This window comes from Leucopleurus acutus (genome assembly GCF_964270905.1).
Source record: "Leucopleurus acutus genome assembly, chromosome: 10".
NCBI lineage: Eukaryota > Metazoa > Chordata > Mammalia > Artiodactyla > Delphinidae > Leucopleurus > Leucopleurus acutus.
The window spans coordinates 30,193,478-30,219,717 of record NC_139153.1 but is presented as its reverse complement, the minus strand read 5'-3'; the positions used below and the strand labels follow the sequence as shown (position 1 = coordinate 30,219,717).

The window sequence follows — 26,240 nt, the reverse complement described above, 5'->3', positions numbered from 1 at the left end:
CATACTTCTTTTAGAGGACTACTGAATTTAGAGAAACACTGATAAGCAGACATATGAAAACCCCACTGTTTCCAAACTAAAGAGAAAAAGATAAAAGTAAACTTAGAAGCTAAATGTGTCATTTGACAATGATTTGATATGAAATCATAGTCCCATGCCTAAATTGAGTTATAAGCCAGGTCTGCATCTCTGGGACTCTTGAATTACCTGCAGGCAGTTCTAAATAATGACCCTATAATTTGCAAGTTGAAGAACAGTGAGAGAGTGGAACTAACAGATTTTTACATCATCAGGAGGGAGACAGCCAAACAGGCAGTGGGTTTGAGCACAACAGAGTAAGTTTCGACCCTCCTAAGCAAACTGACAAATTGCCCTCTGGAGTCCCATTTCCAGCTCAGCACCACTTTGCCATGATGGCTTGTCTCTTGCCTCTCCGGCCTAATGGCTCTCCATGCCAAGAAGGGCTGTCAGTGCAATTAAAATAACCATCAATAAAACCGTCCAGTAATTAGCCGTCTTCTTTGTTACATATAATTCTGGTCAGCAAGATTGATAGGTTCTTTGGTCATTAGCCATCTATTTAGCAACTGTGAACTTGAAGTCATCACTTTTGAGTCCTAGTGTTAAAGAGATTAGGGAACAGATTATACTCAGGCAGAGACAAGAGCTGGAAAGTTAAGCCACATGTGAAAACCGAGACTTACAAAGTATCATTTCTCAGAGACTGCTGTGGGCCTGTATGCAAACAGGGCATTATTAATGCCAGGAAATTTGTTCAATTACTTCTGTAAAGGGAAAAATATCTTAAGCAATGCCCTATGCCACAGCAATATAACTTAGGTGGGAGTGAGAAATCCTTAAAGATCACATCCAGCCAGAATCAAGACCTTTTTAAAAGAAATGAACCACTGATCCATGAATCATAAAAATACTGCCTAACATCAAGAAGACAGAACACGTTCTTCTGTCATGTCTGGACATCCTGAAAGTACTGATCCCTGAAAAGTGTTTTCGTATTCCGCATAAAAATAGATATAGAAACTTTAAAAACTAGTCCTCAGATTGTATTTTAAAAGGTGAATCACTCATAGACGTGCCATTATAACACACTACATTTTAAAACTGTAGCTATAAAAGTCACAATTATATAGTCAGTTGTGTTGCTCAGTTAGTGACATTATTATCTTCATGCCGCCACATTTAATTTTAGTTTTTAATTAATTAATTAATTTACTTTTGGCTGCATTGGGTCTTCGTTGCTATGCACAGGCTTTCCTCTAGTTGCGCCAAGTGAGGGCTACCCTTCATTGCAGTGCTCAGGCTTCTCATTGCAGTGGCTTCTCTTGTTGTGGAGCACGGACTCTAGGCGCGTGGGCTTCAGCAGTTGTGGCTCGCAGGCTCTAGAGCACAGGCTCAGTAGTTGTGGTGCACGGGCTTAGCTGCTCTGCGGCGTGCGGGATCTTCCTGGACCAGGGCTTGAACCCACGTCCCGTGCACTGGCAGGTGAATTCTTAACCACTATGCCACCAGGGAAGTCCGCATGCCACTACATTTTAATCTAACGTTTACCTAACCAGTGCTTGCTGTTGGTCCATCTGTTTTATTTGATATTCATGGGTCATCCACAGGGAAAGAGAACTAACTCTTCCACTGGTGTATTTACTAGCTGCACAGAGAATCAATCTCAGGCCCAAAGTGCCAACTGATGACAAAGCCCAGTCTCACTCTACCAGGGAGTGGTCTAAAAAAGGGCAAAATGGCAAGAGGAGGAAGGAGAGCCAACTCCCCACAGCCTTCAGGATTTCGATTGTTGTACACAGCTCTTTCTAACCCCAAAAGAATATAAGATCAACTAAATTAGTGCAGGAAGCTAAACTGGATTTTGTATACTCTAATCTAGAACAAACATCACTGGAATTGATCCTCATAGGTATCCCCCAACAATGGGGACACTTGGGGGCATCTCCAAGGGTCAAAGACTGGGACCATCAACGCGGTGCTGAATGCCACCTTGGTAGAAGGGGTGTTCTATGTGCCTTCGTAAAATGAAAAAGGGAAATAAAATGAGAGAGCAGAGAAATACTAGTTCTACTGATTCAAGTTCAGAGGAACTTAAAATATTACTTTTGAGATATAGTTCAACCATTTTTCCCCTTCCTTAAAAGTTCACTGGACATTAACTCACATGTGTCTATAAGCATCCCCACATTCTGTCTCAGAAGAATTCACAGCCTAGTACCTGAGGGGAGAGAATTAAGGTACTGATGGGCAAGGAGGTTTATTCTCAAATACCAGGTCTGATCAAGTGGTAGTAGCCTGTGTTGAAAATGATTCTAAGGCCATATCTGGACTCAGTGGAAAATAATAACATGATCAATTAATAGGGCTTCAAGAGGCAGTTAAGAGCATGGATTCTGAGGACACATTGATGTTTGAATCCCAGCCCTAAAACTTACCAGCAGGGCAAGACATTTAACCTCAATTTACCACGTACAAACTGGTAAAAATAGCAAAAATGATCTTATAGAGTTATTACAAACATTGAATAAATATTATACCTTAAACAACGTTTACAGTGTCCAGCACACAATTGTCATTTAATAAACATTAGTATCATCGCCAGCAGGACTAGTCACCGCTGTTGTAACTGACATCTCAGAGTAGAGTGGTGGCTTGTCTTTTGCCCCAAGCACTGACTCTGTTCTAGAATCTGCCCCTCAACTCGAGAGTAGAAATGGTGAGTACCATCCTCTGAAGTCAAGGTGGCAGTGGAGGAGTGGAATAAATCACATCTATATAGTTCCTTGTATGACTGAATATGTGAATTTGGTAGAACTAATCTCCAAAATGCAACACGTTGTAAGTGTGGTGTTATACCATCTTTAGACTGTGAAAGTTCAAAATGTCTTTCAATGACTCATATTTTCAGGGCACTGCAAAGCACTCAAAATCGATGCATCTTGATTTAAATAATCACTTGATCTTCTCCGGACTTCCTAGGTTACTAATAACATGCAATCCCACACCTCGTATGTTCAACCAACTGAATAAAGGATCGAAAGGAGATGGGTTCCATTTCATGTGTTATAAGCTGCCTTCATATATTGAAAGTTTGCTTCTACTAATAGGCAAGGAAACGCTCTCATACCTGGCAGGTGATGAGAATAAGCTTCTGAACTTGACTATATTAGGTCTTCTGCTAGTTTCTGCCATCAGGCAACGTGAGTTGGAATTAAGGCATGAGTTCTCAGTTGGGGACAACTTTGCCACACTGGGAATATTTAACAATGTCTGAAGATATTTTTGGCTGGCACAGCTGGGAAGGAGGTGCTACTGGCATCTAGTGGGTAGAAACTAGGGATGCTTCTGAACATCCTACTATGCACAGCCCCACCTCTATAACTAAGAATGTTTTGGTTCAGCCCAGAAATAAACCCATGCACTTATGGTCAATTAATCTACAACAAAGGACGCAAGAATATACAATGGAGAAAACACAGCGTCTTCAATAACTGGAGCTAGAAAAGCTGGACAGCTACATGTAAAAGAATGAAATTATAACATTTTCTCACACCATATAAAAAATAAACTCAAAGTGAATTAGACACCTAAATGTAACATTTGAAACCACAGAAGCCTAGAAGAAAACATAGGCAGAACACTTTGGTATAAATTGTAGCAATTGTTTTGGATCTGTCTCCTAAGGCAAAGGAAATGAAAGCAAAAGTAGACAAATGGAATGTAATTAAACTTAAAAGTTTTTGCACAGTAAAGGAAACCACTGATAAAACAAAAAGACAATATACTGAATGGGAAAAAATATTTGCAAATGATATGACTGATAAGGCGTTAATATCTCAAATATATTAACAGCTCAGACAGCTCAATATCAAAAAAAAAAAAAAAAAAAACAACCACCTGCCTAAAAAATGGACAGAAGACATGAATAGACATTTTTCCAAAGAAGATAGATGGCCAGAAGGCACAGGAAAAGACGCTCAACATCACTAATTATTAGAGAAATGCAAATCGAAATCACAATGAGATATTACCTCACACCTGTCAGAATGGCTGCCATCAAAAAGTCTACAAATAACAAATGTTGGCCAGGATGTGCAGCAATGGGAACCCTACACTGTTGGTGGGATGTAAATTGGTGCAGCCACTGTAGAAGAAAGTATGGAGGTTCCTCAAAAAACTAAAAACAGACCCACCCTATGATGCAGCAATTCCATGCCCAGGTATGTATCTGAAGAAAAGGAAAACTAATTAGGAAGTATACATGAACCCCAATGTTCACAGCAGAACTATTTATTATAGCCAAGATACGGAATCAACCTAAGTGTCCATCAACATATGAATGGATAAAGATGTGTAAATGTACACGTGTGTGTGTGTGTGTGTGTGTGTGTGTGTGTGTGTGTGTGTGTGTGTGTAAGATTACTCAGTCATAAAAAGAATGAAATTCTGCCATTTGCAAAAACATGGATGTACACAGAGGGCATTATACTTAGTGAAATAAGTCAGAGAAAGACAAATACTGTATGAGATCACTTATATGTGGAATCTAAAAATAAAACAAATGGATGAATATAACAAAACAGAAACAGACTCACAGAAAACAAACCAGTGGTTACCAGTAGGGAAAGAGATGGGGAGAGGGGCAAGATAGGGAGAGGGGAGTAAGAGGTACAAAGTATCAATACTATGTATAAAATAAATAAGCTACAAGGATATATTATACAGTACAGGGAAATATAGCCATTATTTTATATTAACTTTAAACAGAATATAATCTATAACAATACTGAATCACTATGTTGTGCACCTGAAACTAATATACTGTTGTAACTTATCTATACTTCAATAATAAATAATAAAAAAATAAAATCAATTGACTTAAAAAAAATGAATTATCTGGTTCCAAACGTCAATACGTAGTGTGGAGGTAAAACCCAGCCCTGGTACGGAACACAGATCAGTGTGGACTCCTTTGCTAACTATTTCCCTCACTAGACTGGAAGCCCCACGTGGGCAGGAACTATTGTATCCTCAGCGCTTGGCATAGGGCCTCATACTTGTTAGGGACTCTATTAGCTCTTGTGGAGTGAATGAACGATAACAGTGGAAAACGGTGCAGGTCACCATTTTTCTCCACAGCAGGACAAGTACTTCTTCCATATCAGAGTCACAGAAAGTCAGGAGCAAAGAGAAGATACAGGCAAACACACTTTTGCTTCTTTGAGCACCTAGCATATTAGACACCTTTAATGAATCTGTCCCTTTCTCTGGCACGCCCATCTTCCCTACAGCAGTAACTGGCACCACATCCAGAACCCATCACTAAGTTGTGTCAAATTTGTCTAGGATCCACTCACTTCTCTCCACTGTTACTGCTACCAGGCAAGCCGAAGCCACCGTCACCAACATGTCTAACGGGTCACCCTGCTTTGGGTCTTGACCGCTAACTTCCATTCTGTACACAGTAACATCCAGGCACCAGTCGGACCCACCACTCCTGTGTTCAAGACCTGCTTAAGTCCTTCCTGGAGCTTACAATGCCTTCTGTGGTCTGGTACCTCTTCACACTCTAAGCAAAGTAGTCATCTTCCTACTTAAGCAAAGCACCCAGTTCCTTCTCCCTTCAGAGCCTCTGCCAAGGCCTGGAGACCCTTCCTCCATCCAGATCCTTCTGTGGCTGGCACTCCCACATCATTCAGGACGCAGTTTAAAGTCGGCTCATCTCAGAGAAGCTTTCTGACTACACAGGATCAAGAATTGCCTTCTCCCTGCCTTTATCAGACAGATCGCTTTCTCTTATTGTCTTCAGATTACGAGGCACAAGCTGCGAGTTTATTCTTTATATTTGTCCAGTTATACTTGTGTGGTGGCCATGCCTCCCCCACTAGAATGTCAGCAGGAAATCTGACTGTCTTGCCTTCTGCTGTAACTCAAGCCCAGTGCCTGGCACAATGTAAGGCTATTTGCTGAATGAATAGATTTCTGAAGAATGAATGGATGGATATGTAAATGGTTATGTAAATGGATACATAAGCTAAGAGAAAAAAGACATCATCTGGAAGGAAATATGTGTGAACCGTCACTTGCAAAAGAGTTTCCTAGCATTTCCAAACTAAACCCCAAATCTCATCCTTTGTTTAACTGAGAGCAATCCAACGTAAGACTGATCATCAAAATAATAAAGAAAAGTGGTTCATCAATCCCCAAATATAACTCAGAAATAAAATTAACAATTTGTTAGTGTATATCTCTCTCAGTCTCTTCATGCGCACTAAATTAAAGTTCATCCTATATTTTTAAATCTCTTACAAGCAAAGAGACAATGAAATAATGAAGGTACAGTGAAATAACTTTAATAATGCTCACTATATAACCACAGTGATGACTTTATAAGTTTCCAGATATGATTCAGCAATGAGCACCAGCATAGAATGAAAAAAATTTAAGTCTGTTTTCGTTTTTTAAATTTTTGTTACTATGAAAAATATCATTAAAATATTTAATATTCACAGGCAGTATCTGGGGCAAGAATGAGAGTGTGTCACCCCTTGCAGAAATCTGGAGCATATACAAGTGTAAGGCTGCTTTTCTAGGACCATGTGACATATTTGAATGCATATCAGCTATAAGAAAAAAAGCCACCAGTATGCTGGCAATGGTTGGGAGGGTGGGTAGGTGGTGGCATACTGAATCAAGCAGAGCCAGGGTTGAAAAGGACAATGCTGAATTTCCACACACACACATCCTCTTGCTCTGCCTCCTGCCCACCTTTCCAGCTCTAGCTACTTTCACTCCAGCTACACCCCAAAACTTGCAGTGTTCTGAACTTACTAGTGTCTTGGGGTAACTGTCTCTTTACTGACACCATAATCCAGTACAGTAAAATAGAATGTTCTGCACCGTCTTATGTGGTAGCCCCTCATCACATGTGTCCACTGAGCACCGGATATGTGGCTGATGCAACACAGGAACTGAATGTTTCATTTTGTTTAATTTTACTTAATTTAAATCTAAATAGCCGCATGTGGCAAGGGGCTACTGTGTTGCACGACACAGGCCTACATGGCTTCCTTTTCTCCCTCCCTTATTGGTCCAGCAAACTCCTACTCATCCTTCAAGACTCAACTCAAATGTCCCTTCCTCCAGAATGCCCTTCCTGTTCCCCCTGTGGCAGGTGCACAGACTTTGAGAATATCCACGTATCACACTCTACTACAATTATTTTATGACATGTTGATTCTCCCACTAGATGAGAATCTCTTGAGGGCAGGGAATCTGTCTGGCTCATCGCTAAATCCTTAGTTGAGTGCTTGGCACATGAGAATTACTTGACAAATATTTGCTGGATGTTCAAGTGAGATAGTGAAACCATCTTTAGATGTGAACAAATATAAGCAGAGCTTCCCAGGAAAGATCTTCCCAGGGAAGGTTTTACTGCCTTCATATAAGAAGTTGCAAACCAGATATGACCTTCGGATTTGGTAGTATTTTGCCATGTGTATTTGTTTTTTAATGGAAACTGTTTTTCAATGTTAAAAACTGAGATTTCCAGCATTTCCAGGAACAATGATTAGATTTGGAAGTTTTAGTCCCACTTTCCTGCTTGGGGACAATGAAACAGAACGGAACATGCAGCTGCATCTTTTAGATAATAAATACAACCTACAGATTCTGTTTTCTTACTCCTAGCCAACTTTAATCACTAATGGTCTCTGTCTTTCTTCTGTGGGCATTTGACTTTTTAACTCCAGACACTGAATGAAGAGCCACAAAGATCAAGTTCAGACCCTGACCTCTCAGTTACAAAAATAAAATACTACTACGAATAAAAGCAACACAGCAACAACAATAATGGTTGCTAACATTTAGTGAGCATCACAAGCCAGGTATTCTACCTGGCAATGAATAAGCACTGTCAGATGGAATCTTCCAAACCACCCAGGACCTAGAAAATATTCTTAGCCTCACTTTATGAATGAGGAGACCAAGATTCCAAGGGGTGACACTGGGAATCAGCAGAAAGGTCTGACTATCACCAGAGTCCTTGCGGCCATTTCTCCATGACAAAGCTGCAACCATCCGCGGTTTTCCTGACCTGGATTTAGACCCCGGCCGGCATTCAAAGCGGGAGCCTGGGCAAGTGACATAACCCTCTGGGTTTTGCTCTTCCACTAGCCATGAACTTTAGAAATAAGAGCTGACATTTCCTCCAGGGACACATGCGGGCACATGATATGATGTAGGTAAAACGGTAAACTTCTCAGACATTTTTGCAAATGGAAAATGATCTCATCTGAGTAGGTGGATAACGGCTGGCAGAAGGCGGACAGCCCTGGAGTAGGGAAGCAGGAGAGATTTTAACCATTTAAAGAAAACAAAGGCATTGTGTCTTCTGCTGGCACCCAGCCTTGAGCAACAGGAACCCTCACTAGGGAGAGAATGTCTCAGTGGAACTAACAAAAATGTGACTCCCCAAAGGGTGCTTGTAGCTTTGAGCCAGTTAACTGAAAGGATGCAAATGAATGGAGGGTTTAAGAATCAGTTGTTGTGGGCCCAGCACTCTGCCAGGCCAGGGAACAGCAAGCTTTTTCTGTAAAGATCCAGAAAGTAAATAACTTAGGCTTTGCAGGCCATTTGTAAACAAATGACATGGTGGTGCTCCAATAAAACTTTATTTGCAAAGCCAGGCCGAGTGCCCACCTGCCATTGTTTGCCAATCCGTGAGCTAGGCAACAGGAAGGCAGAGCAGAGGCTCAGCCAGAGACAGAGACGTTGCACCTGCTCTTCACCATCATCAAGCACCGTAACAGGGACAATACAAGATGGTGCCTATTGGATTCATCCCTCTGTGTAGCCCCAACCCTCTGAGGTAGACACCTGGACAGTGACAGTGACTTAAGCTACAGGCCCTCCGTGGCTCCAGTCCCAGACTAGCCCCAGATTGCTGAGGACAGTGAGTCTCTGCCTTTCTCCCAGTAAATGGTTCCTCCCAGCAACTAGGCAGGCTGGAGAGCAGAACAGGTGAGGTGACATGTCTTTCAACCACACGATATATGAGTAGTACCCTGGAAGTTGCCGCACAAGGACGCTTAGATTTATACACTTAGACAAAACTGAATGACTTTCCTCTCCTTGGGTCAAAGAAGTTGACTCCTCCCAGGTGCCACCCTGGCACCCCCTCGCACTAAGCCACCCTCTTGTGCTTGAACTGCTCATTCTTTACGTACCAGGCAAACACAAAGACGAGGGGTGGCTTCTGCCTTAAGCCAGATTGTTTGGAGCCCGTGCAATCCTTCCTTGATATGATAATCTTGAGGTCAGTTGTTTTTCTTCCCACTATGTGACCAACATTATTCAAAGAAGCAAAAATTTACTTCCTGTTTTGTCTGCTAACCTAATCCCTCACTGTTCTTACGCTTTTGTTCTCATTTGACTGTTTTCCTTTATAGTATTAGGTCTGCTCATTTCTACACGATCTTTTGGACTTTACTATACTAACTTATGTTTTATTGTCATTTTTATTCTTCATTGTTTTACTTTACAAGGGAAATGGTGAAGAATACAAGAGTGGGTACACTGTTGGGAAACGGCCTTGGCCCAGAATCAGAAAGCCAGAGCTTCAGACCTAGTCCGCTCTTGCAGTCTATGGAACTCTGGGCCAATGAGTGAATATCTTCAGTTGCTTTACCTACAAAATAAAGTATGCCAATCCCAGAGAGACTTTTCAAGGGTTAAATATGAAGATTCTTCTTACAACTCAATAATAAAAAGACATATAACCTGATTTTAAAAATGGGCACTTGATCTGAATAGACATTTCACCAAAGAAGTTATACAAATGGCCAATAAGTGTGTGCAAAGAGATACTCAACATCATCAGCCATCCAGGATGGCTAATCCAGTCAAACCACAGTGAGATACCGCTTCACACCACTAGGACGACTATAATCAAAAAGTTAGAAAATAACAAGTGCTGATGAGGATGCAGAGAAATTAGAACCTTCATACACTACTGGTAAGAACGTAAAATGGTATAGATGCTTTGGAAAATAGTCTGACAGTACTTTGAAAACATAGAGTTAGCATATGACCCAGCAATTCCACTCCTAGGTATATAGCCAAGAGAAATGAAAACATATGTCCACACAAACACTTGTATATGAATAGCAGTATTTATAGCAGCATTATTCATAAGCAGTATTTACAAACTATGTTATTCATAAAGAAGTAAAAACAATACAAGTGGCCACCAACCGATGAATGTATAAACAAAAGGTGGTACAGTCATACAACGGTATATTACTTGACAATAAAAAGAAATGAAGTACTGATTCGCGCTACATGATATATGAACCTTGAAAATGTGTGATTTGGAGTTGCAGCAACATCTCCCACCCCAACCTTCACAAACAGATTAGGGAAGAAAACTATAAGGTGAGATTTCTCTCTAATTTCGCCCCAAATCAAGAGAGAAGTAGCCTGAAAACATGATTTGGGAGACTTGGGAAAGCCCCAGAAAAACCCTGGAGAGTAGAATCCCAGGACTTCTGCCCAGCCAAGAGTAGGAAGCACTATGAGAGGTGCTTGGCAGGAAAGATTGATAGAACTTGGTGGACAAGGTCTATCAATTCAAGGATGAAATTCAAGAATGAGCTGGAGACGCATCAAGTTTTCTGACCTGGATTGTTCAGAACGGGGGTGCCAAGAGTAAGGATGGGCAGAAGAGGGGCCATTTAACGGAAAAAGGGGATGCATTCTATTTTCGGATGTTTGAAGTTTGAGCAACTTACCCCTTGAATTTAAATGTCTGAATTAAACTAACCCAGAACCTCCCAAGTAGTAAGCCTTTTAGCAGTGAGGTGCCTGTATGTAAAATGTTAATTGAATATGAAAAACTGATGGCACCTGTAAATTCAGACCTTTTTTTAAAATCACTTTTTCCCCCCAACCACTCTGAAATCAACCAGCTCCATAACTCTTTAAAATTTTCAAATTTCAAAATTACATATTGTAGAGCCACAGTCTGAGTCATCTTGCACTTAAAAAATAACCATGACAAGTATATCAGAGAATTAAAAGAACTGAATGTGTAACTTCACCGATAGAAAGGGCAAAAATCCAATGCTTACAACTTATTTGAAGACTATTTAACTCTTCAAGGAGATTTATGATAGGTAACTTTCAAGACAATTGTTTTCTATATCTAGATGGTATTATATGATCCACAGACATCAGAAATCAAGTCAATTCACAACTAAACTTAAAAGTGCAAATACCAATGCTTTGTGGAACTGTATGACCAGTTTTCTGGAAGCTACTGAGTGACTCTGGAACTGAACTTTTAATTAAAGGGAAGGTGGGAGATCCAACCATCAGATGGGTTCAACTATGGGCTCCCTAATGAAACTCACTGCCCCAAGTGTAGGGAATATTTCCTTTTCAAAAGACCCGGTTCTCTCTTTGCATATTCTGTGTCTTTGCAGACACTGTGTCTCTGCAGACACTGTGTCTCTGACACTTGCTCTAAGAGAATAACTAAACAGTCGAATGCTCTCAGATGGAGAGAAGTGGGTCTTGAGTGGACACAGGGAGCCTCAAGGATGTGAACACAATCCCGTGACTGTGTCTCTGTGTGTGTGTATATATACACATGTGTATATGTGTCTGCGTGTACACAACTTGCACAAAATTGGTTTTACTAATTTCCTAGACTTTGAGCACTAATTTCCTCGATTCTTCTCTCTACCTCAAGTTGGGTATTATTAACCTGGGACTTAAAAAGAAATCTCAATAATCCCAATATTAAGTGCAAATCTTTAACGTATTTATGTAAGTATTGAAATTTTTTTCTTAGCTCAGAACCTCCCAGGTTTCAGCAGCATTCTCAAAGCGGTCTCTTACCCAACTGGATCAAGAACCACAGCATGTGGGACCCCTAAAAATTAAAGACATTGAAAGTGTATTTAGTGAATCTGCGTTAGATGGAGAGCCAGTGCTTTTTCGGATTGGTTCCTGAAGTCCCAGTCACTCAGTGGTGGGGTCACAGCTATGTCTCCATTGCCTGAATGGTTTCCCCTCCCTATTATTCTCATATCCAACTAATTATTCTCCTATTATTTCTAACCATAAAATAAAATTCCAAGAGTTTTAGAATCAGACTTAGTCTCTCCTTTCGAAAAAGACTATTGTTGTCACTTTGAAAACTGTAAATAGCATTCAAGATGACATTCAGTTTTAAGTTTGTGCCAACATTTAGTGGAAATGTCTAAGTTTTGAAATAGTAGGGAGCTCACATTCCATCTGGTGTGTTTTCATTTCGTCTCCCCTTCTCAGTGAACTTTAAAAGTCAACTGCAGTATCAATATCCTTTCTGCTATGCTAATGTGACCTCCAGGTAGAAATCAAAGGGAAGGAGTCCTCAGGGCAAGTGGTTCTTTCTCAGTTGAACTTGTTAGTGTCATGGAATCACAAAGTATCAGAGCTGAAATTATGCTTAGCGGTGACCTAGATGAGATGAATGCCTCTCAGTTTGAGGATAGGAAAACTGAGCCCCAGACAAAGGGAACTGACCAGGGTCTCATGAGCCATGGAGCCAGGACATGAGCCTCTACAGGAGGGAAGGAAGGTGGTCATTTCCTTCCCTGAACTTGGCTGGCTCTCTATCACAGCACACTGCCCGGGGTACTTAGGGGTTCCTACTCTCTCCATAGTTACTGTTGCTCATTTCTTATCCATATGAGGCAAGTTAATATTTCAAAGTGATCACTGATGTGTCTTTTCCCTCTTGACCGTCTCCTGGCTGAGTGGAAGTGTCTCCACCGGGTAGCAGGAGTCTCCTGCCCTCACCAACTTGTCTTCTAAGTGCTGAGGGCACTGCCCCAGTGTGAGAGAGAAATAATTCAGGCAGGAATAAGGAGGCAGAATAGCTCTACCTGCCCGTCCCCAGACGTGAAAAAAAGAGTTTCAGACGGGAGAAGGAACAGAGTTAAGAGAGAGAAAGCCAGAAAGACAGAGAGCGAGCACACTAGGGCAATGCAATCCAGCCCCTTTTCTCCCCCCAAAGCCCAGGCTGAATCCTGAGGTTTGCTGATACGTTAGTTTTATATTTGCTGCTGTAACACATTTCCACAAACTTGGTGGCTTAAAACAACACAAATGTATTATCTAATAGTTCTGGAGGCCAGAAGTCTGAAACGAGTCTCAACCAGCTAAAATGCCGGTGTCAGCAGGTCTGTCTTCCTTTCTGGAGACTCCAGGGGAAAATCTGTCTTCTTGCCTTTTTCAGCTTCTAGAGGCTGCCCGCATTCCTTGGTTCATGGCCCACTTCTATCTTCAAGGCCAACAATAACCAGTGGATTCTTTCTAATGCTGTATCACTCTTGATACCAACTTTTTTCCTTCCCTCTTCCACATTTAAGCACCCTGTGATTATACTAGGCCCACTGGATAATCTGGGAAGATCTTCCTGTCTTCAAGTCAGCTGATGAGGGCCTATTTTTAAGGTATCCTTTCCCCTGCCTCGCAGAGCAGGAAGTCAGGGAAAATGTTATCCTGAAGAATATTTTTTCCTAAGAAGTCAGAGAGTGGAAGCCCCAAAAAGGCCATTTCTCTGGGTATTTCAAACTAACTCGTAGGTCAAACCTGACTATCTCCCACGAGGTCCTTTCCAAAACTAAAGTCAACGTCTTTCTGTTCACCGCTGGTCTCTGCCAATGAGTAAAAAGGAACATAAAACATCTGCTTTTAAAAAAATGACTCCATGTTTTCTTTACATTACAGAATTATCGTCCATTCATTATATACAGTTTGGGAAATGCCAAAGAGTATGAAGACAGAAACATGAGTGATCTACGATTCCATTATCCAGCCACAATCCCTTTTAATTACTAGGTCCACATGCTTCCGTCCTGTTCTTGGTTTACATGCCACTCTTTTCCTCAATATTATATTCCAATCTTTTATGTCATTAAAAATATTTTAAAACACGCATTCATATATATGCATATATACCATTAAAATACACTCTTCTATTATCTGTCATATAAATTATTTCGCAGGTAAAGACTTTTCTAATTAAATAGATAAGTTACTCAAGTTTTATAGGCCCATGCTCTAAGATAATACAGACAACGACTATGATACAGACAACAACATTCTGAGCCCAGAAGGGGAGAAAATAGAAATAGCTATTAGTCTCTTGGTAGGGTGTTGACACATTTCCAAAATATGAAGGTGCATGTGTACTGTTCCATCTTGGATTGGCCTATCTTAAAGAGCTGATGGGACCCTCACAGGCCATTTAGAAAACTAATTTCAAGTAGACTCCAGAGATGGGTACAAGGTCTAGAGCCAGCCTTTGTGATCTGACTCTAGAGTTACCAGCAAAGTCTCACTATACCTCTAGACTAAGGCCTGACACTTCAGCTTTAAAATCCCACTCTATTCCCATCAGGCTTTGCTAGTTTGAAAAATACTTTGTCATCTCAGGAAATGTAGCAATGTGAACTACTGTTCTTAGAATGAAGGTACAGGCTCTTCTTGTGCTTTGTTTTTCCTCAGTTCTAGCGAGCAATGATTGACATACATCACTGTAGAGAGGAGGTTTAGACAGGAAGGAAGGCAGGACCCAAAATAAGGAGGGGGTGTGCAACTGATAAAGGAAAGCCATGGAGCTGAAGAATGGGAAAGCGGGGCTCTGAATTCAGAGCGTTGGGGCTTCAGCAGAACGAATATCTCTTGAGAACCTACTCCATTAGATAGTGGGATTTATTGGGTGTGAGGAGGTAGGAAGGACAAAGGTAAACACCTCTGGGAGTTCACAGAGGCAGCAGAGTGAAAGAGAACTCAGACTCCAGAAACAGAAAGCCTGAATATGAATCCCAGGTCTGTTTCTTACCCTTTCCGTGACCTCAGAAAAGTTACTAGGTCTTCACGCGCCTCAGTTTGCTTAGTATCTGTTGGAGGTGAACATAAGTCCCTGCTCCCTCTTGTATTTCACTGGATGCATTAATTCAGCAGCATGTAATGTCATAATCACACCACATTCTTCCTCTCCACTGGATGGTATAACCAACTGATGACATCTAACCTCTTTTAAAAAGTACCAATAGATGAAACCCCTTCAAGCTCCCCATGCTCTTGATTTTGAGATGAGTTCTGAAAGAAGAAACTGTTCTAGCGCCCCAAGGAAGGGAGGTAAATGGCAGACACACCATGTGGATGGAAAATGGTTTAAGAAGACAAGTCAGATTGCTTATTTCATGTCATTTCAGGTTGCTAAAAAACATTCAGCCTCCGTTCGTTTTCACATCAACTTGCTAGGGCACTGTGGACCGAAACCACCCACCTTGACCACGCCCGCTTGCCTGAGTTGTCTCACCACAGGAGGTCCCGATAAGGAACACGGTGCTGCCTCCGAAAAGGAGAATGCGGGAGGAGGCCGAAAGAGGTCATCTAGGAGATGAGCAATCTCCTAGAGTCTTTCGCATTGGAATCCATCTTGGCTGAGAGAGGCGTGCACCACCAGGAAGGACCCTGAGTCAGACTATGGTCCAAGCAAGATGATTGGCCAGACACACCCGGAAACTAACGCCGTTCCCATAAAACCTGAGACTGTGAGCCATGTAGCAGAACAGTTCTCCTGGGTTCCCTTACCCTGCTGCTCTCCATCCGAGAGCCCCTTACCGATAAAGTCCCTTGCTCTGTCAGCACGTGTGTCTCCTCAGACAATTCATTTCCGAATGTTAGAGAAGAGCCCACTCTCGGGCGCTAGAAGGGGTCCCCCTTCCTGCAACAAACTGACATGGCCAAGATTATTGGAGAAGCCAACTGGAAGGTCATACATGGATTTGACCCAAATGTGCAAATTCCTCTTCAATAACTGAAGAGTTTTCTAAGAACAAAAATTCTTTCAAAGGAAAAAGAATGTGCTGGAACAAGGCTTCACTGCAGTGCAAAGGGTATATTCTATGAGTTCCTTAGTTACTGCTAATGTAAGAAGGATTTCCAACAGGTACTGGTGCAGCTGGCCTAGAAGATATTTATGGTCCATTGAGAGTTGTAAGCAAGGACTGTTTCTTTTTGAGGGGGGAGAAAAAAAAGACAGCAATTTCCTTTTAAATATTTCAGTGTGCTATCATGACATGAATACACTACAAGACATGCAAAAGTATTTAAATGGTTCCAGTGCACAAAACCAGCTCAGAAAGGATGACCTTGGGAGTTGTAGAAGCTTGGCTAGAGTGTGTTGATGACTTCCTTGTATTAAAAAAAAAAAAAAAAAAAATACACACACACAAAACTATAAAAAGGAGTTATAATAAAGTACCCAGCTGGGGGCTGAGGGCTTAGATCCTAAAAGCAGAGAAAACATCTAACTCTGGAAGATGCCAATTTCCTACATTTTAAGTCTTACATACTTGATTAGCAGTTGTGTGTCCAGGGTTAGTGGAAATCTAGGATGTGAGGGGGGGGTGTGTGTGTGCGTGTGTGTGTGTGTGTAGTGTGTGTGTAAATGTCTCTAAGGTTGAACAGAGCTCTGGAAACTGTTCAAAGTTTAGCACTGGAAGGCAGAGTCTCTAAGAAAATCACTTATCTCATTATCCTTGAGTTTTCCGTAAAAGGGAAGATAATATTTTCCTCAGATCAAAGGCTTTGTAGTCAAACAGACTTTAGTATAAACAGGCTTTGCCACAAGCTGCTTAAAAGGTTAGGCAAACACTTACCCTCTGTGAGGTTTAGCTTCAAGATAATGGTCTTAATGATACTTATCCAGTAAGGTTTATGAAGAATAAAGTAATGTATGCACAGCACCCAGCATAGAGTCCAGCCCATTGTGGACTCTCATTAAATAACAGTAATGAGTTTATTCTATTTTTCATTAGTCCTCTCCCTAGGAACAAAGATTAAGAACTAGAATTGTTTATTATTGTTAATCTGTTGTCTGTTACTGTCAGCCTAATGCTATTAGATTTTTTTCTCCCCATTTAAATATGGAAAACATGAAAGACATTGAGATTTCAATAGCAAATTCAACATGAAAGAACTTGTAATAAATTACTGTATTGACCCAATGCATAGAATTTAGAGCTATACAGGGACAGGAGCCTTTTCTAGATTTCTTTTTTATTAGAAAGAAAATCAGGCATCCCTCAACTTGCTCCTCTAGATCAGGAGGTCATAAAAATCTCTAAAAAGAACTGCTTGCCATGAAGCTAAAGCAATTTGAAAGACTTAGAATAAGATTCTGAGTCAGAATTTCTTCGTCCGGAGGAGATTTCCTCATTGTGTTTGAATGTCTGGATAGTGTGGGTTGCATACTCGGGGCAGCTCAGAAGTTTAATGTGCTCACAAATTATTGAGCTGCTATGTCTGCGAAGGCTTCTCACTCACAGGCATGCATGATAACAGTCACAAGCGATGACACTGAACCCGTATGATCTCCCCTTAATGTGTTCTTTGGATTTGGAAAATCTCCTGAGTCTCCAGAGAAGGTGGTCTCTGGCCAGTCAGACTCCTCACCCACTCCCACCAACTCCTTAGAACGCTTCTGACACACCCTCAGGATGATGATGATGATAACGTTAATAATTACACAAATGATAAAAGCTAGTATTTGCTGAGCATTAACTGTCCACCTGGAATTGTTTTAGTAATAACACTTAATTATCACAGTGGCCCCATCACAATCCGCATCTTACAGATGAGGGAATTGAGATACAGAAAAAGTTCGGCAACTTGTACAAAAGCACAGAGTTGAGAATGAACACCAAGTCTGGAGTCAGAGCCCCAAACTCAACCCCTAGACGATACTGAGTCAAAAGGACATTTAATGTGTTTCTTTTCAAAAGTGGAACAAGAAAGTTCAGCCACCTGAGTAATGCGTGATTGGGCCACCCATAGAAAAGTTATAATCTTCAGAAACAGTGATTGACATGGTGGCTTATCTGTCCTCCAAAATTCATGGATTATTTTAGGAGCATCCCTGGTGAAATCAGTAGCAAAAAGATTTTTTAAAAAGGTAAACTCTGCGTAGAGGGATCTATCTGGTCATCTTTGAGGTCATTTCATCTTTAAGACGTCAACAAAGTCTTGACCAGGGATGACGGAACCTGACCTAATTGTTTAATGACATAATTCCTATGTTATGATTTTCAGGACCTGGAAAAATAAATTATTGTCCTTTGGATTTGGAGGGCCAGGGTGAAAAAATTGAGAGGTTTTACATCAAATTACACTTTATGAAAACTAATGAAGCTAACTGGATTGAATAAATTCTGGAACCGCACCACCCAATCTGGTAGACACTAACCACATGTAGCTAGTCTGAGTTGAGATTTGCTGGAAAAGTAAAATACACATGGGATTTCAAGAACTTATACAAAAAGAGGACATAAATATCTCACTAATAATGGCTTATATTAGTTACATGTTGAAATGATAATATTTGGGTTATACTAAGTTAAAAATTATATCATTGAAGTTAATTTCACCTATTTCTTTTCACTCGTTTTAACGTGCCTACTAAAACATTTTTAATTATGTATGTAACTCACATTCTATGTCTATTGGGCAGTGCTGCTTTAGAACACAACGTGCAAAGTACGGACGGGGGACGTGGATCATAGATAGATGTAACCTGATGGTGACAGAAGAACACCCACATTGTGGGCACCCAAGCTGGGACTCCAAACGCCAGGCTCTGTTTCCAGGGCTCTATGTACGTTCTGTGAAGCAGGCAACTCAGAGGCCTATTGTTCATCTCTGCTGGAATACGACACATGATAGTTTCAAAGAATGAGCCCTGCTCCAAGCTAAGCGGTAACAGGATATATTTATAAAGGTTATTTGAAATAAGTTTATCTTTCTTTGTCTAATGAATGACAGATGATAATTGAAAAGCAGAAGCATTTTCAAATGCTTTGGGGCTTTAAAATTGTATTAATTTTTATCTTCACTTCCCCCCTAATTCTTGCTTATTTAGCTTTTCTTCTTTAAGAGAGAGATCAAGTCAAATGTTTGGGGGCTTTTCTCTTTGAGGCTATTAAAATTTATTGATATAAATGTGTCAATGCTTAATCCATATCTTTTTTATTCTTGCTGTATTTATCCATTTCCGCTCATAACATATTCCTCCTGTAAATTTTTTTCTATCCCTATTCCCCACACTCTCAATTCTCTAAGTAAAATTGATTTGGAAACATTTGTTATACAAAATCTTGATAGTTCGCTTTAGTGGGTCATAGGCTAAACAGTTATCAAAACACTTTGGACACTCTTCTTAAGTGACTCTTCATTGATAGCTATGCCAAGAACCGTGATTACAAACCTAACCAAGACTTGATATTAACTGAGGTTTGACACAATTAATAGTGTCTGAGAACAGACTTGTGTGAAACAGGCAGAAAGACAGAAAGATACCCCAGCAAGAAGGATTTCTTGGAGCAGGTATTGTCCACCTTAACTAGCAAGCATCTTATAGATTTCTGCTGGGATATGTCTGTTGGGTGAGACAATTCACTGATGAAGGCACACAACAATGCCTTATTTAGAAATAATGAGGGTGGACCACATAGAACAGTCTGATGGAGTGGTTTTACTTGGTACCATGGATAGACTGATAGGCAGTTAATTTTTTCTTGCTTATTTCCCACTAATATGCAGTTGAGCATATTCAGATGAGAGTTCTAGAAGAGCAGCTGTGGGAAAACACCCAGGAGTCAGACAATGTTTATAATTACTTCACCCAGGGTGTCAGTTCTCTGGAAGCTGACTCCAGGAAAAACCATAGAGGTGGCGTCCTTTGCCTTGAGGCCCATTCTGTAGATACCTGTCCTCTCATCAGCAGCTACTCTTCTGCCTTCTTTCAATTCTTTATTTCCTCTTAAGTGTCCATTGACTTCATGATATTCTCTGGAGGCCCCCAGCCCACCATCACCACCATAATAGCTTTCCATGCTCCTCAACATTCCACATGCGTAGATGCCACCAAATATGACTAATCTGAATTACATCCTCCCTGAATTCTTATCTCTACTAGGAAAAATGGGTGGGAATAACTTTTAACCAGATAAGTGCTACTCTGCTAATTTTGTTTCCCTTTTCCAAAGGACATAGAGATTTAACTGAGTAATAATCTGACATAAGGGAAAATCAGATGTCTACCAAGTTCTTTTCTCATTAAAATAGGTATCAAAAGAGCACCTGGAGATCCACTCAGAGAGAATCTGAGGTCACAGATCATTAAATTATCACACTATATATTTATTTGCTGGTTATATCACATCCAGCTTCTTTGAGTTAAAAGTTCTCACGGGGCTTCCCTGGTGGCGCAGTGGTTGAGAGCCCGCCTGCCGATGCGGGGGACACGGGTTCGTGCCCCGGTCCGGGAGGATCCCACGTGCCGCGGAGCGGCTGCGCCCGTGGGCCACGGCCGCTGAGCCTGCGCGTCCGGAGCCTGTGCTCCGCAACGGGAGAGTCCACAACAGTGAGAGGCCCACGTACCACACACAGAAAAAAAAGTTCTCACGAGTTGAAGAAGAACCAAAGGCGTCCTTAACAAGAGATAACAAAGTTTACAATCCGAAATTCTCAAACACTGTAAAACGCATCCCTCAGTCTGAGGACATCATTGAAACAACGCTAATTAACTGTCTCAGTGAAACATTCCTTCCCTTTTGGAGAGTCAACTGGGGACCCATGGACTTTGAGCCCATTGTCAAATGGTGTGTGAAAGAGATCCAAGTTCAACAATAAATATTATCAGCAATATAATCGTTTTCTCCAGCCCTCAGGGCCAAATGACCTGCATTTTAGAGAACTGATTCTGTCCACGCATTGTATTCAGCCAAGCAATTGTTTCCCATGATATGCCTGAACCCACAGTTGTTCTGTCTATGAAATTCATGGTTGAGTTTTTCCAATTGCTGATTGCTAGTCCCGCTGGCCTGAATAATAGTCACTTTCTTCGTCCGTAATGGGTTTTATATACAGTGCACAGTCACAACCATTCAGTGTCACCCATAAACATTCAATGAATTGTCCAACACAGTTATGAGAGTTGCTTACTTGGGACACAGCTAGGGCAAGCCTTACTGTGTTAATGAGATGATATACCACGACATTAGGCAAGGGGTGTTTCCATCCCCCGCATTAGCTGTACATGCTCTCTTATCTAAGGACCCACTTATGTTATTATCATAATCTTCATCAACTTGTCAAGATAATGAAGGGTCCACTGAGTTCAGACAAGGCCTCATGTAATTCATGGAAATTTAAATAACATAGATATAGAAAGGGTTTAGGAGCACCATATAAATGAGATCTGCATGGAGAACCGTAAAGAAAGGGCTTTACAAGAGATTCTGTCTTGGAAAGGATGGAGTTTGAACTTGGTTTTGAGGGAGAGAAGAGAGACTAATCCTCTGAAATGAGGAAGATAAATTATCCAACAAAATGCATAAAGACACATTCAGGACAGAGAGCTGGAGGAAGAGCAGATGAAGGTGAACTCAGAAGTGATAATCAAAGCTGGAAAGAAAAGAAGGGAAACTCTTGTGCCTGTTTTCAGCAAATCCCACATCTGTATTTGTTACAGACACGCAAGTTTGGGTTTCAGGGGAGGCAAGTTTCTTATCAGCTTTGACATATGCCTACCAGACTTGCTTAGCAGTCAGACAATGTTTATAATTACTTCACCAAGCCCTTCTGATGTGCCACAGTTTGCAGCCATCTGTACACTGATTTCTGACCAACAGGCTTCATTCCATCAATGCTCCATTAAAATAACCTCAGATGGCTGATATCACCATGTCAGAATCTCGCCCAGTGTAGCTATGAGTTAATACATTGACCTTCTGAAAAGCAAGATGTTCTCTCCTTTTAAATTATGTAAGGACTAGTAGGGAATTTCAAGTTCCTCTATTTCAACACCCTGTTCTTTCAGGTATCCATTCACTGAACAACTATTTATTTACCTGTTCTATACCAGATTAGGTCCCTGTTCTCATGGCTTTACAGTGCAGTTGGGGATGCAGGCACTGAATAATACACTAAGAAGTTATTTCAAGTGTGGTAAATGTCATGAAGGAAATAAACATGGAGATACGATAGCCTTCTCCTGGAGGGGGATAGGGGATTAGCTGTCTTAGATGAGGTGGGGGGGATCAGTAAAAAGGACTCTTTGAGGAGGTAATATGTGGACTGAGATTTGGAAGAAGATACGAAGGGGAAGAGAAGATAGAAGAAGGTACAGTCAAAGAAAACAACATGTGCAAAGTCCCTGCGGTGGGAACGAGAATTTGACAAAAGCAGGTGGTGAGAAGGAATGAGGCTGAGAGGAGCTGGGAAGGTGGGCAGACCCACTACTGCGGTCAAAGAACTCACCCAGGACCACAGCATTGTAAATGAGGAAGTAAGGAGGTGAAATGGATGCTACAGATGAGTGGCATACAGACTGGACGGAGGATACTGGGGACTAGTAATATTTGAGTGGTAGACAGAAGAGGAGTAACCCATGAAACGCCTTCAAAGGCCAGGCTGGTATCATAAACAAGTGAGGCAAGCCGGGTAAGAGACAGGGAGTGGTAGTGACCTCCAGAATGAGTGACATGCCTAATAGCATCCAGACTCATTAAAAAAATATGTTGCAGGCAAAATAAAGCACGCCATTAAAAAATTCTTCACAAGCAAAATAAAACACGTATGAGGAGGCAAAAACAAAGCCCACGGAACATCAATAGGCAACGCCGAGCTGGGGGAAAGCAGGAAAGAGGCTGGGAATGAGAAAACTCATTAGAGTGAGCTCATGTAAGTCAAGGAAGAGTTATATCTTATATCTCCATGAACTGAACAGGAAAGGATATATTTTATTAGGCAGTAACCCGAATGCTGTAACACTAACAACAACAACAAAAACCCTACACTATTTGTTACAGAACTTTCGTAACTTAAAAATGGAGGTAACCATCAAATGGTCAGATATGTAAAGACAGGAATCACAGAGCCATGTGGCCCATCCAAGAACTGGACGCACAAGTCCTCCTGAAGAATCGCGGTCATTCATTCTGTGCTTGCACGGGTCCAGGGATGGGAAGCCCCCTCCCTCATGAGGTACTCTAAGTATTCAGAAGTTTCTATAAATTTGACCTGTTGTTATGTGGAACTGATACCTGACTCCTTGATGCCTAACGGTTCCAGATCTGCTCTCTGGAGCCACACAGAACAGCTTTAATACCTTTTCTACCTGCCAGCCCTTCAGATACTTAGAAAGAGTGACCCGGTCATAGCCTTCCCTCTACAAGCCTTCCCTTCTTCCGACAACACATCTTCACCTTCAATGACTCCCCAAGGTAACAGTTTCCAGGCTCTGTCATCCTAATCACCTTTCTGTGAACCTTCTCCGATTTGTCACCATCCCTCTTAAAACAGTGCCCAGGGAGAATACAGCATTCCTAGCCAATTTATCATCTAGAGCTTCTCCAGGCATCATTTTCTATTTCTGCAGCAGCAGGAATACAATTCCATTCTACGGAGTTCAGTCTCCTGCTGTCCCTGCTCCCACTGCCTACCCTCCCAGGCAGTATGTCTGTTGTATTTCATGGAGAGATGCATAACCGGGGGTGAGTACTCCCATCAGTATAAAGAATGCTGCCCCTCATTACTCCATCATTTCTGATTAAGGTCACTCAGTCTAATGTCCATTATTACATCTTGTACCAATAACGCCTGTGCAATGCCTCATGTTTCTCGTGCTGCTTCCTAGGCGTTATCTTATTATGCGCTCAAACTGGAGACGTATTTTTGCACAAAGAGTAAGATGAATCTCAGAGTGAGCAGTTTAAGACAGAGGGAAAACTGGAAATCTGACCCTTGAAAAGAGAGCTGGATGGGGGCCTCCAATGACCTGGCTTCAAAGCCAGGTTTTCCATTTACTCACCATTGCTGGTTTTTTAAAAACAAAACTAATAATGGTAATAAGAACAGAAACAGTTAATTATTAATAAATGCTGGTACATACTTTACCAGCACGTACCACATGGGTACATACTTTAATAAATAAAGTATGTACCCATCCCTGTAATAAGCTTTTCATGTACATTATGTCATACATTACATGCAACCACCTTTTGAAGTGTATGTATTATATATTATCTACATTTTAAAGAAAAGGGGATTAAAACACAGGGTTTACATGACTTTTCCAACATCACACAATCCCAGTAGGCGGCACTGGGATTTGAACCTAATTCTGCCTGTCTCTGAAGTTCAACATCTTCAAGTCTCGTACCACAATCTCCCTTAGCGGGGACTTACGACTCAGCAATTAATGGGGGAAAAGAAAACTCTTTTAGCAATTACTTCTCCTGAGAAGCTTCTCCTAATGGGTAGGAGACAGGGACATGTGTTGCTTCACCTGAGACACTGGGAGAGTGTACACGAGAGAGCAAAAGAGTGTGGAGGAGAGAAAGGCCACACACCAACCTCAGCCTTGGACATCATGTCTCAAACTGGGCTGAAATGTAGCCCTGCAGCTTCTGTCACAAGCACACTTGGAATATAAACAAGATTTCAAGGGGACAGTTCAGCCTAAGAAAACAGTGTTTTCACCTCTCCAACCAAGCACTCCAGAGCCCCACTGCTATCAGATCAGCTCTTACACGTGGGGAACACAGGCGCCCTCTCCTTGCTGCAATAAATATTTAAACTAAAATTTTCTTCTGATACGTTACACCAGCACATCCATGATAGGGTCTACGCTCCGCACAGCACAGACAGACATCTGAAGGTTCTCATGTAGATGAGGTCCTAGCAGCAGATCACCTGCTTCTTGCTGCTCATCTTTATAGTGGTTTCACACTTATATCTTTGAATGGAAGTAATAAGTTAACTGCTAAATGCTTATGACACAGGGGTTACACTCATCCTTCAAACCAACCTAGCTTCTGCTGACCATAACTCAAAGTTCCACTCTGAATAAATGCTGTTAGGAGAGGCAAGCCGAGTTCCAAAGTGGTTTTAAAATTAAATGTAGTATTCAACTAAAAAAAGAAAAAAACATATATCAATCTGCTTGATTTCCACTGGTGGCACTCTAGATTATCTCCTACATAACCTCTGGGCTGTATCGCCACGAAAATGTTTAGTGCCTTGGTAAATGACAGGACGGAAATCACAAAGACACTTGGTTTCTGCCACATCACATTTGAAAAAGAAAATCATTATAATTCATTTGTCTTCAGTTTCTGCAATGGCCATTCTCGACTCCTTGGCCTCTACTGCCACTTCCCAAGTCTTATTGGGTAGAATCCCATTTAAGACCATATACGCAGGGTTCCTGGTTCATTACGTTGATTTCCTCACACTTCCAGCCCCGATAATCAAACAATAAGATCAGAGAGAGCAGACCTACCTCATCGTAGATGCTGTCATTCCTGCGAAAGTCTCCAGCCTTCCTTGGGAGAACGTGGATGTGAACATGCTGAAAAAGTACAAGGAAGAAAGAATAAAATGTGATTATCTCCCCATATATTTCTAGACTTGATAATGACGCTCCCATGAAGTCCAGTTACTCCATCTCGGCTCCTGCTGGATTATTTTTCAGAGGAAGATGATGGTCACCTTCAGTAACTATATCTGAAATCTGCAGAGAATAGAGGCTCAAAACAAGAGAGGGGGCTTCCCTGGTGGCACAGTGGTTGGGGGTCCGCCTGCCGATGCAGGGGACTCGGGTTCGTGCCCCGGTCCGGGAAGATCCCACGTGCCGCGGAGCGGCTGGGCCCGTGAGCCATGGCCGCTGAGCCTGCGCGTCCGGAGCCTGTGCTCCGCAACGGGAGAGGCCACAGCAGTGAGAGGCCCGCGTACCGCAAAAAAAAAACAACAACAACAACAAGAGAGGACAATGTGGTGGCATATATGAGAGTGTGAGTGCCAGTGTTTTAGGGGCTCTGTGGAATTACCCATAGTTGTCAGTCTTGGTTGTATTTAGCCAGTGCTTTGAAATGACAGCATGTCTTAAAAGGTTACCACAGGAACTCTGAAACTGACAAGAAAGAAGGATTGGCTAACAGAGAAAGGCGTAAGTAAAGAGGCAGAGGAGCGAAAGTAGAAAGGAGTATGGAGCAAGTTACAGAACAGGGGCTTCAAATAATAATCATATAATAGTAACATCAATAGTTCTCACTTATTAAGTGTTGAGTTACTATGATAAGAAAGCTTTTATC

At 41.5% G+C, this 26,240-nt stretch overlaps 1 protein-coding gene across 11 annotated transcripts in view; it reads right to left on the bottom strand.

Moving 5' to 3' along the window:
* FHIT (fragile histidine triad diadenosine triphosphatase) overlaps positions 1 to 26,240 on the bottom strand; it is a 1,449,512-nt gene that overhangs the window by 151,787 nt on the left and 1,271,485 nt on the right. For all 11 annotated transcript variants that reach the window (XM_082848980.1, XM_082848977.1, XM_082848987.1 and 8 more), the window contains one exon: positions 25,430 to 25,498. In XM_082848980.1, coding sequence (XP_082705106.1) covers positions 25,430 to 25,498 — 69 coding nt within the window. The remainder of the gene's footprint in view (positions 1 to 25,429; positions 25,499 to 26,240) is intronic.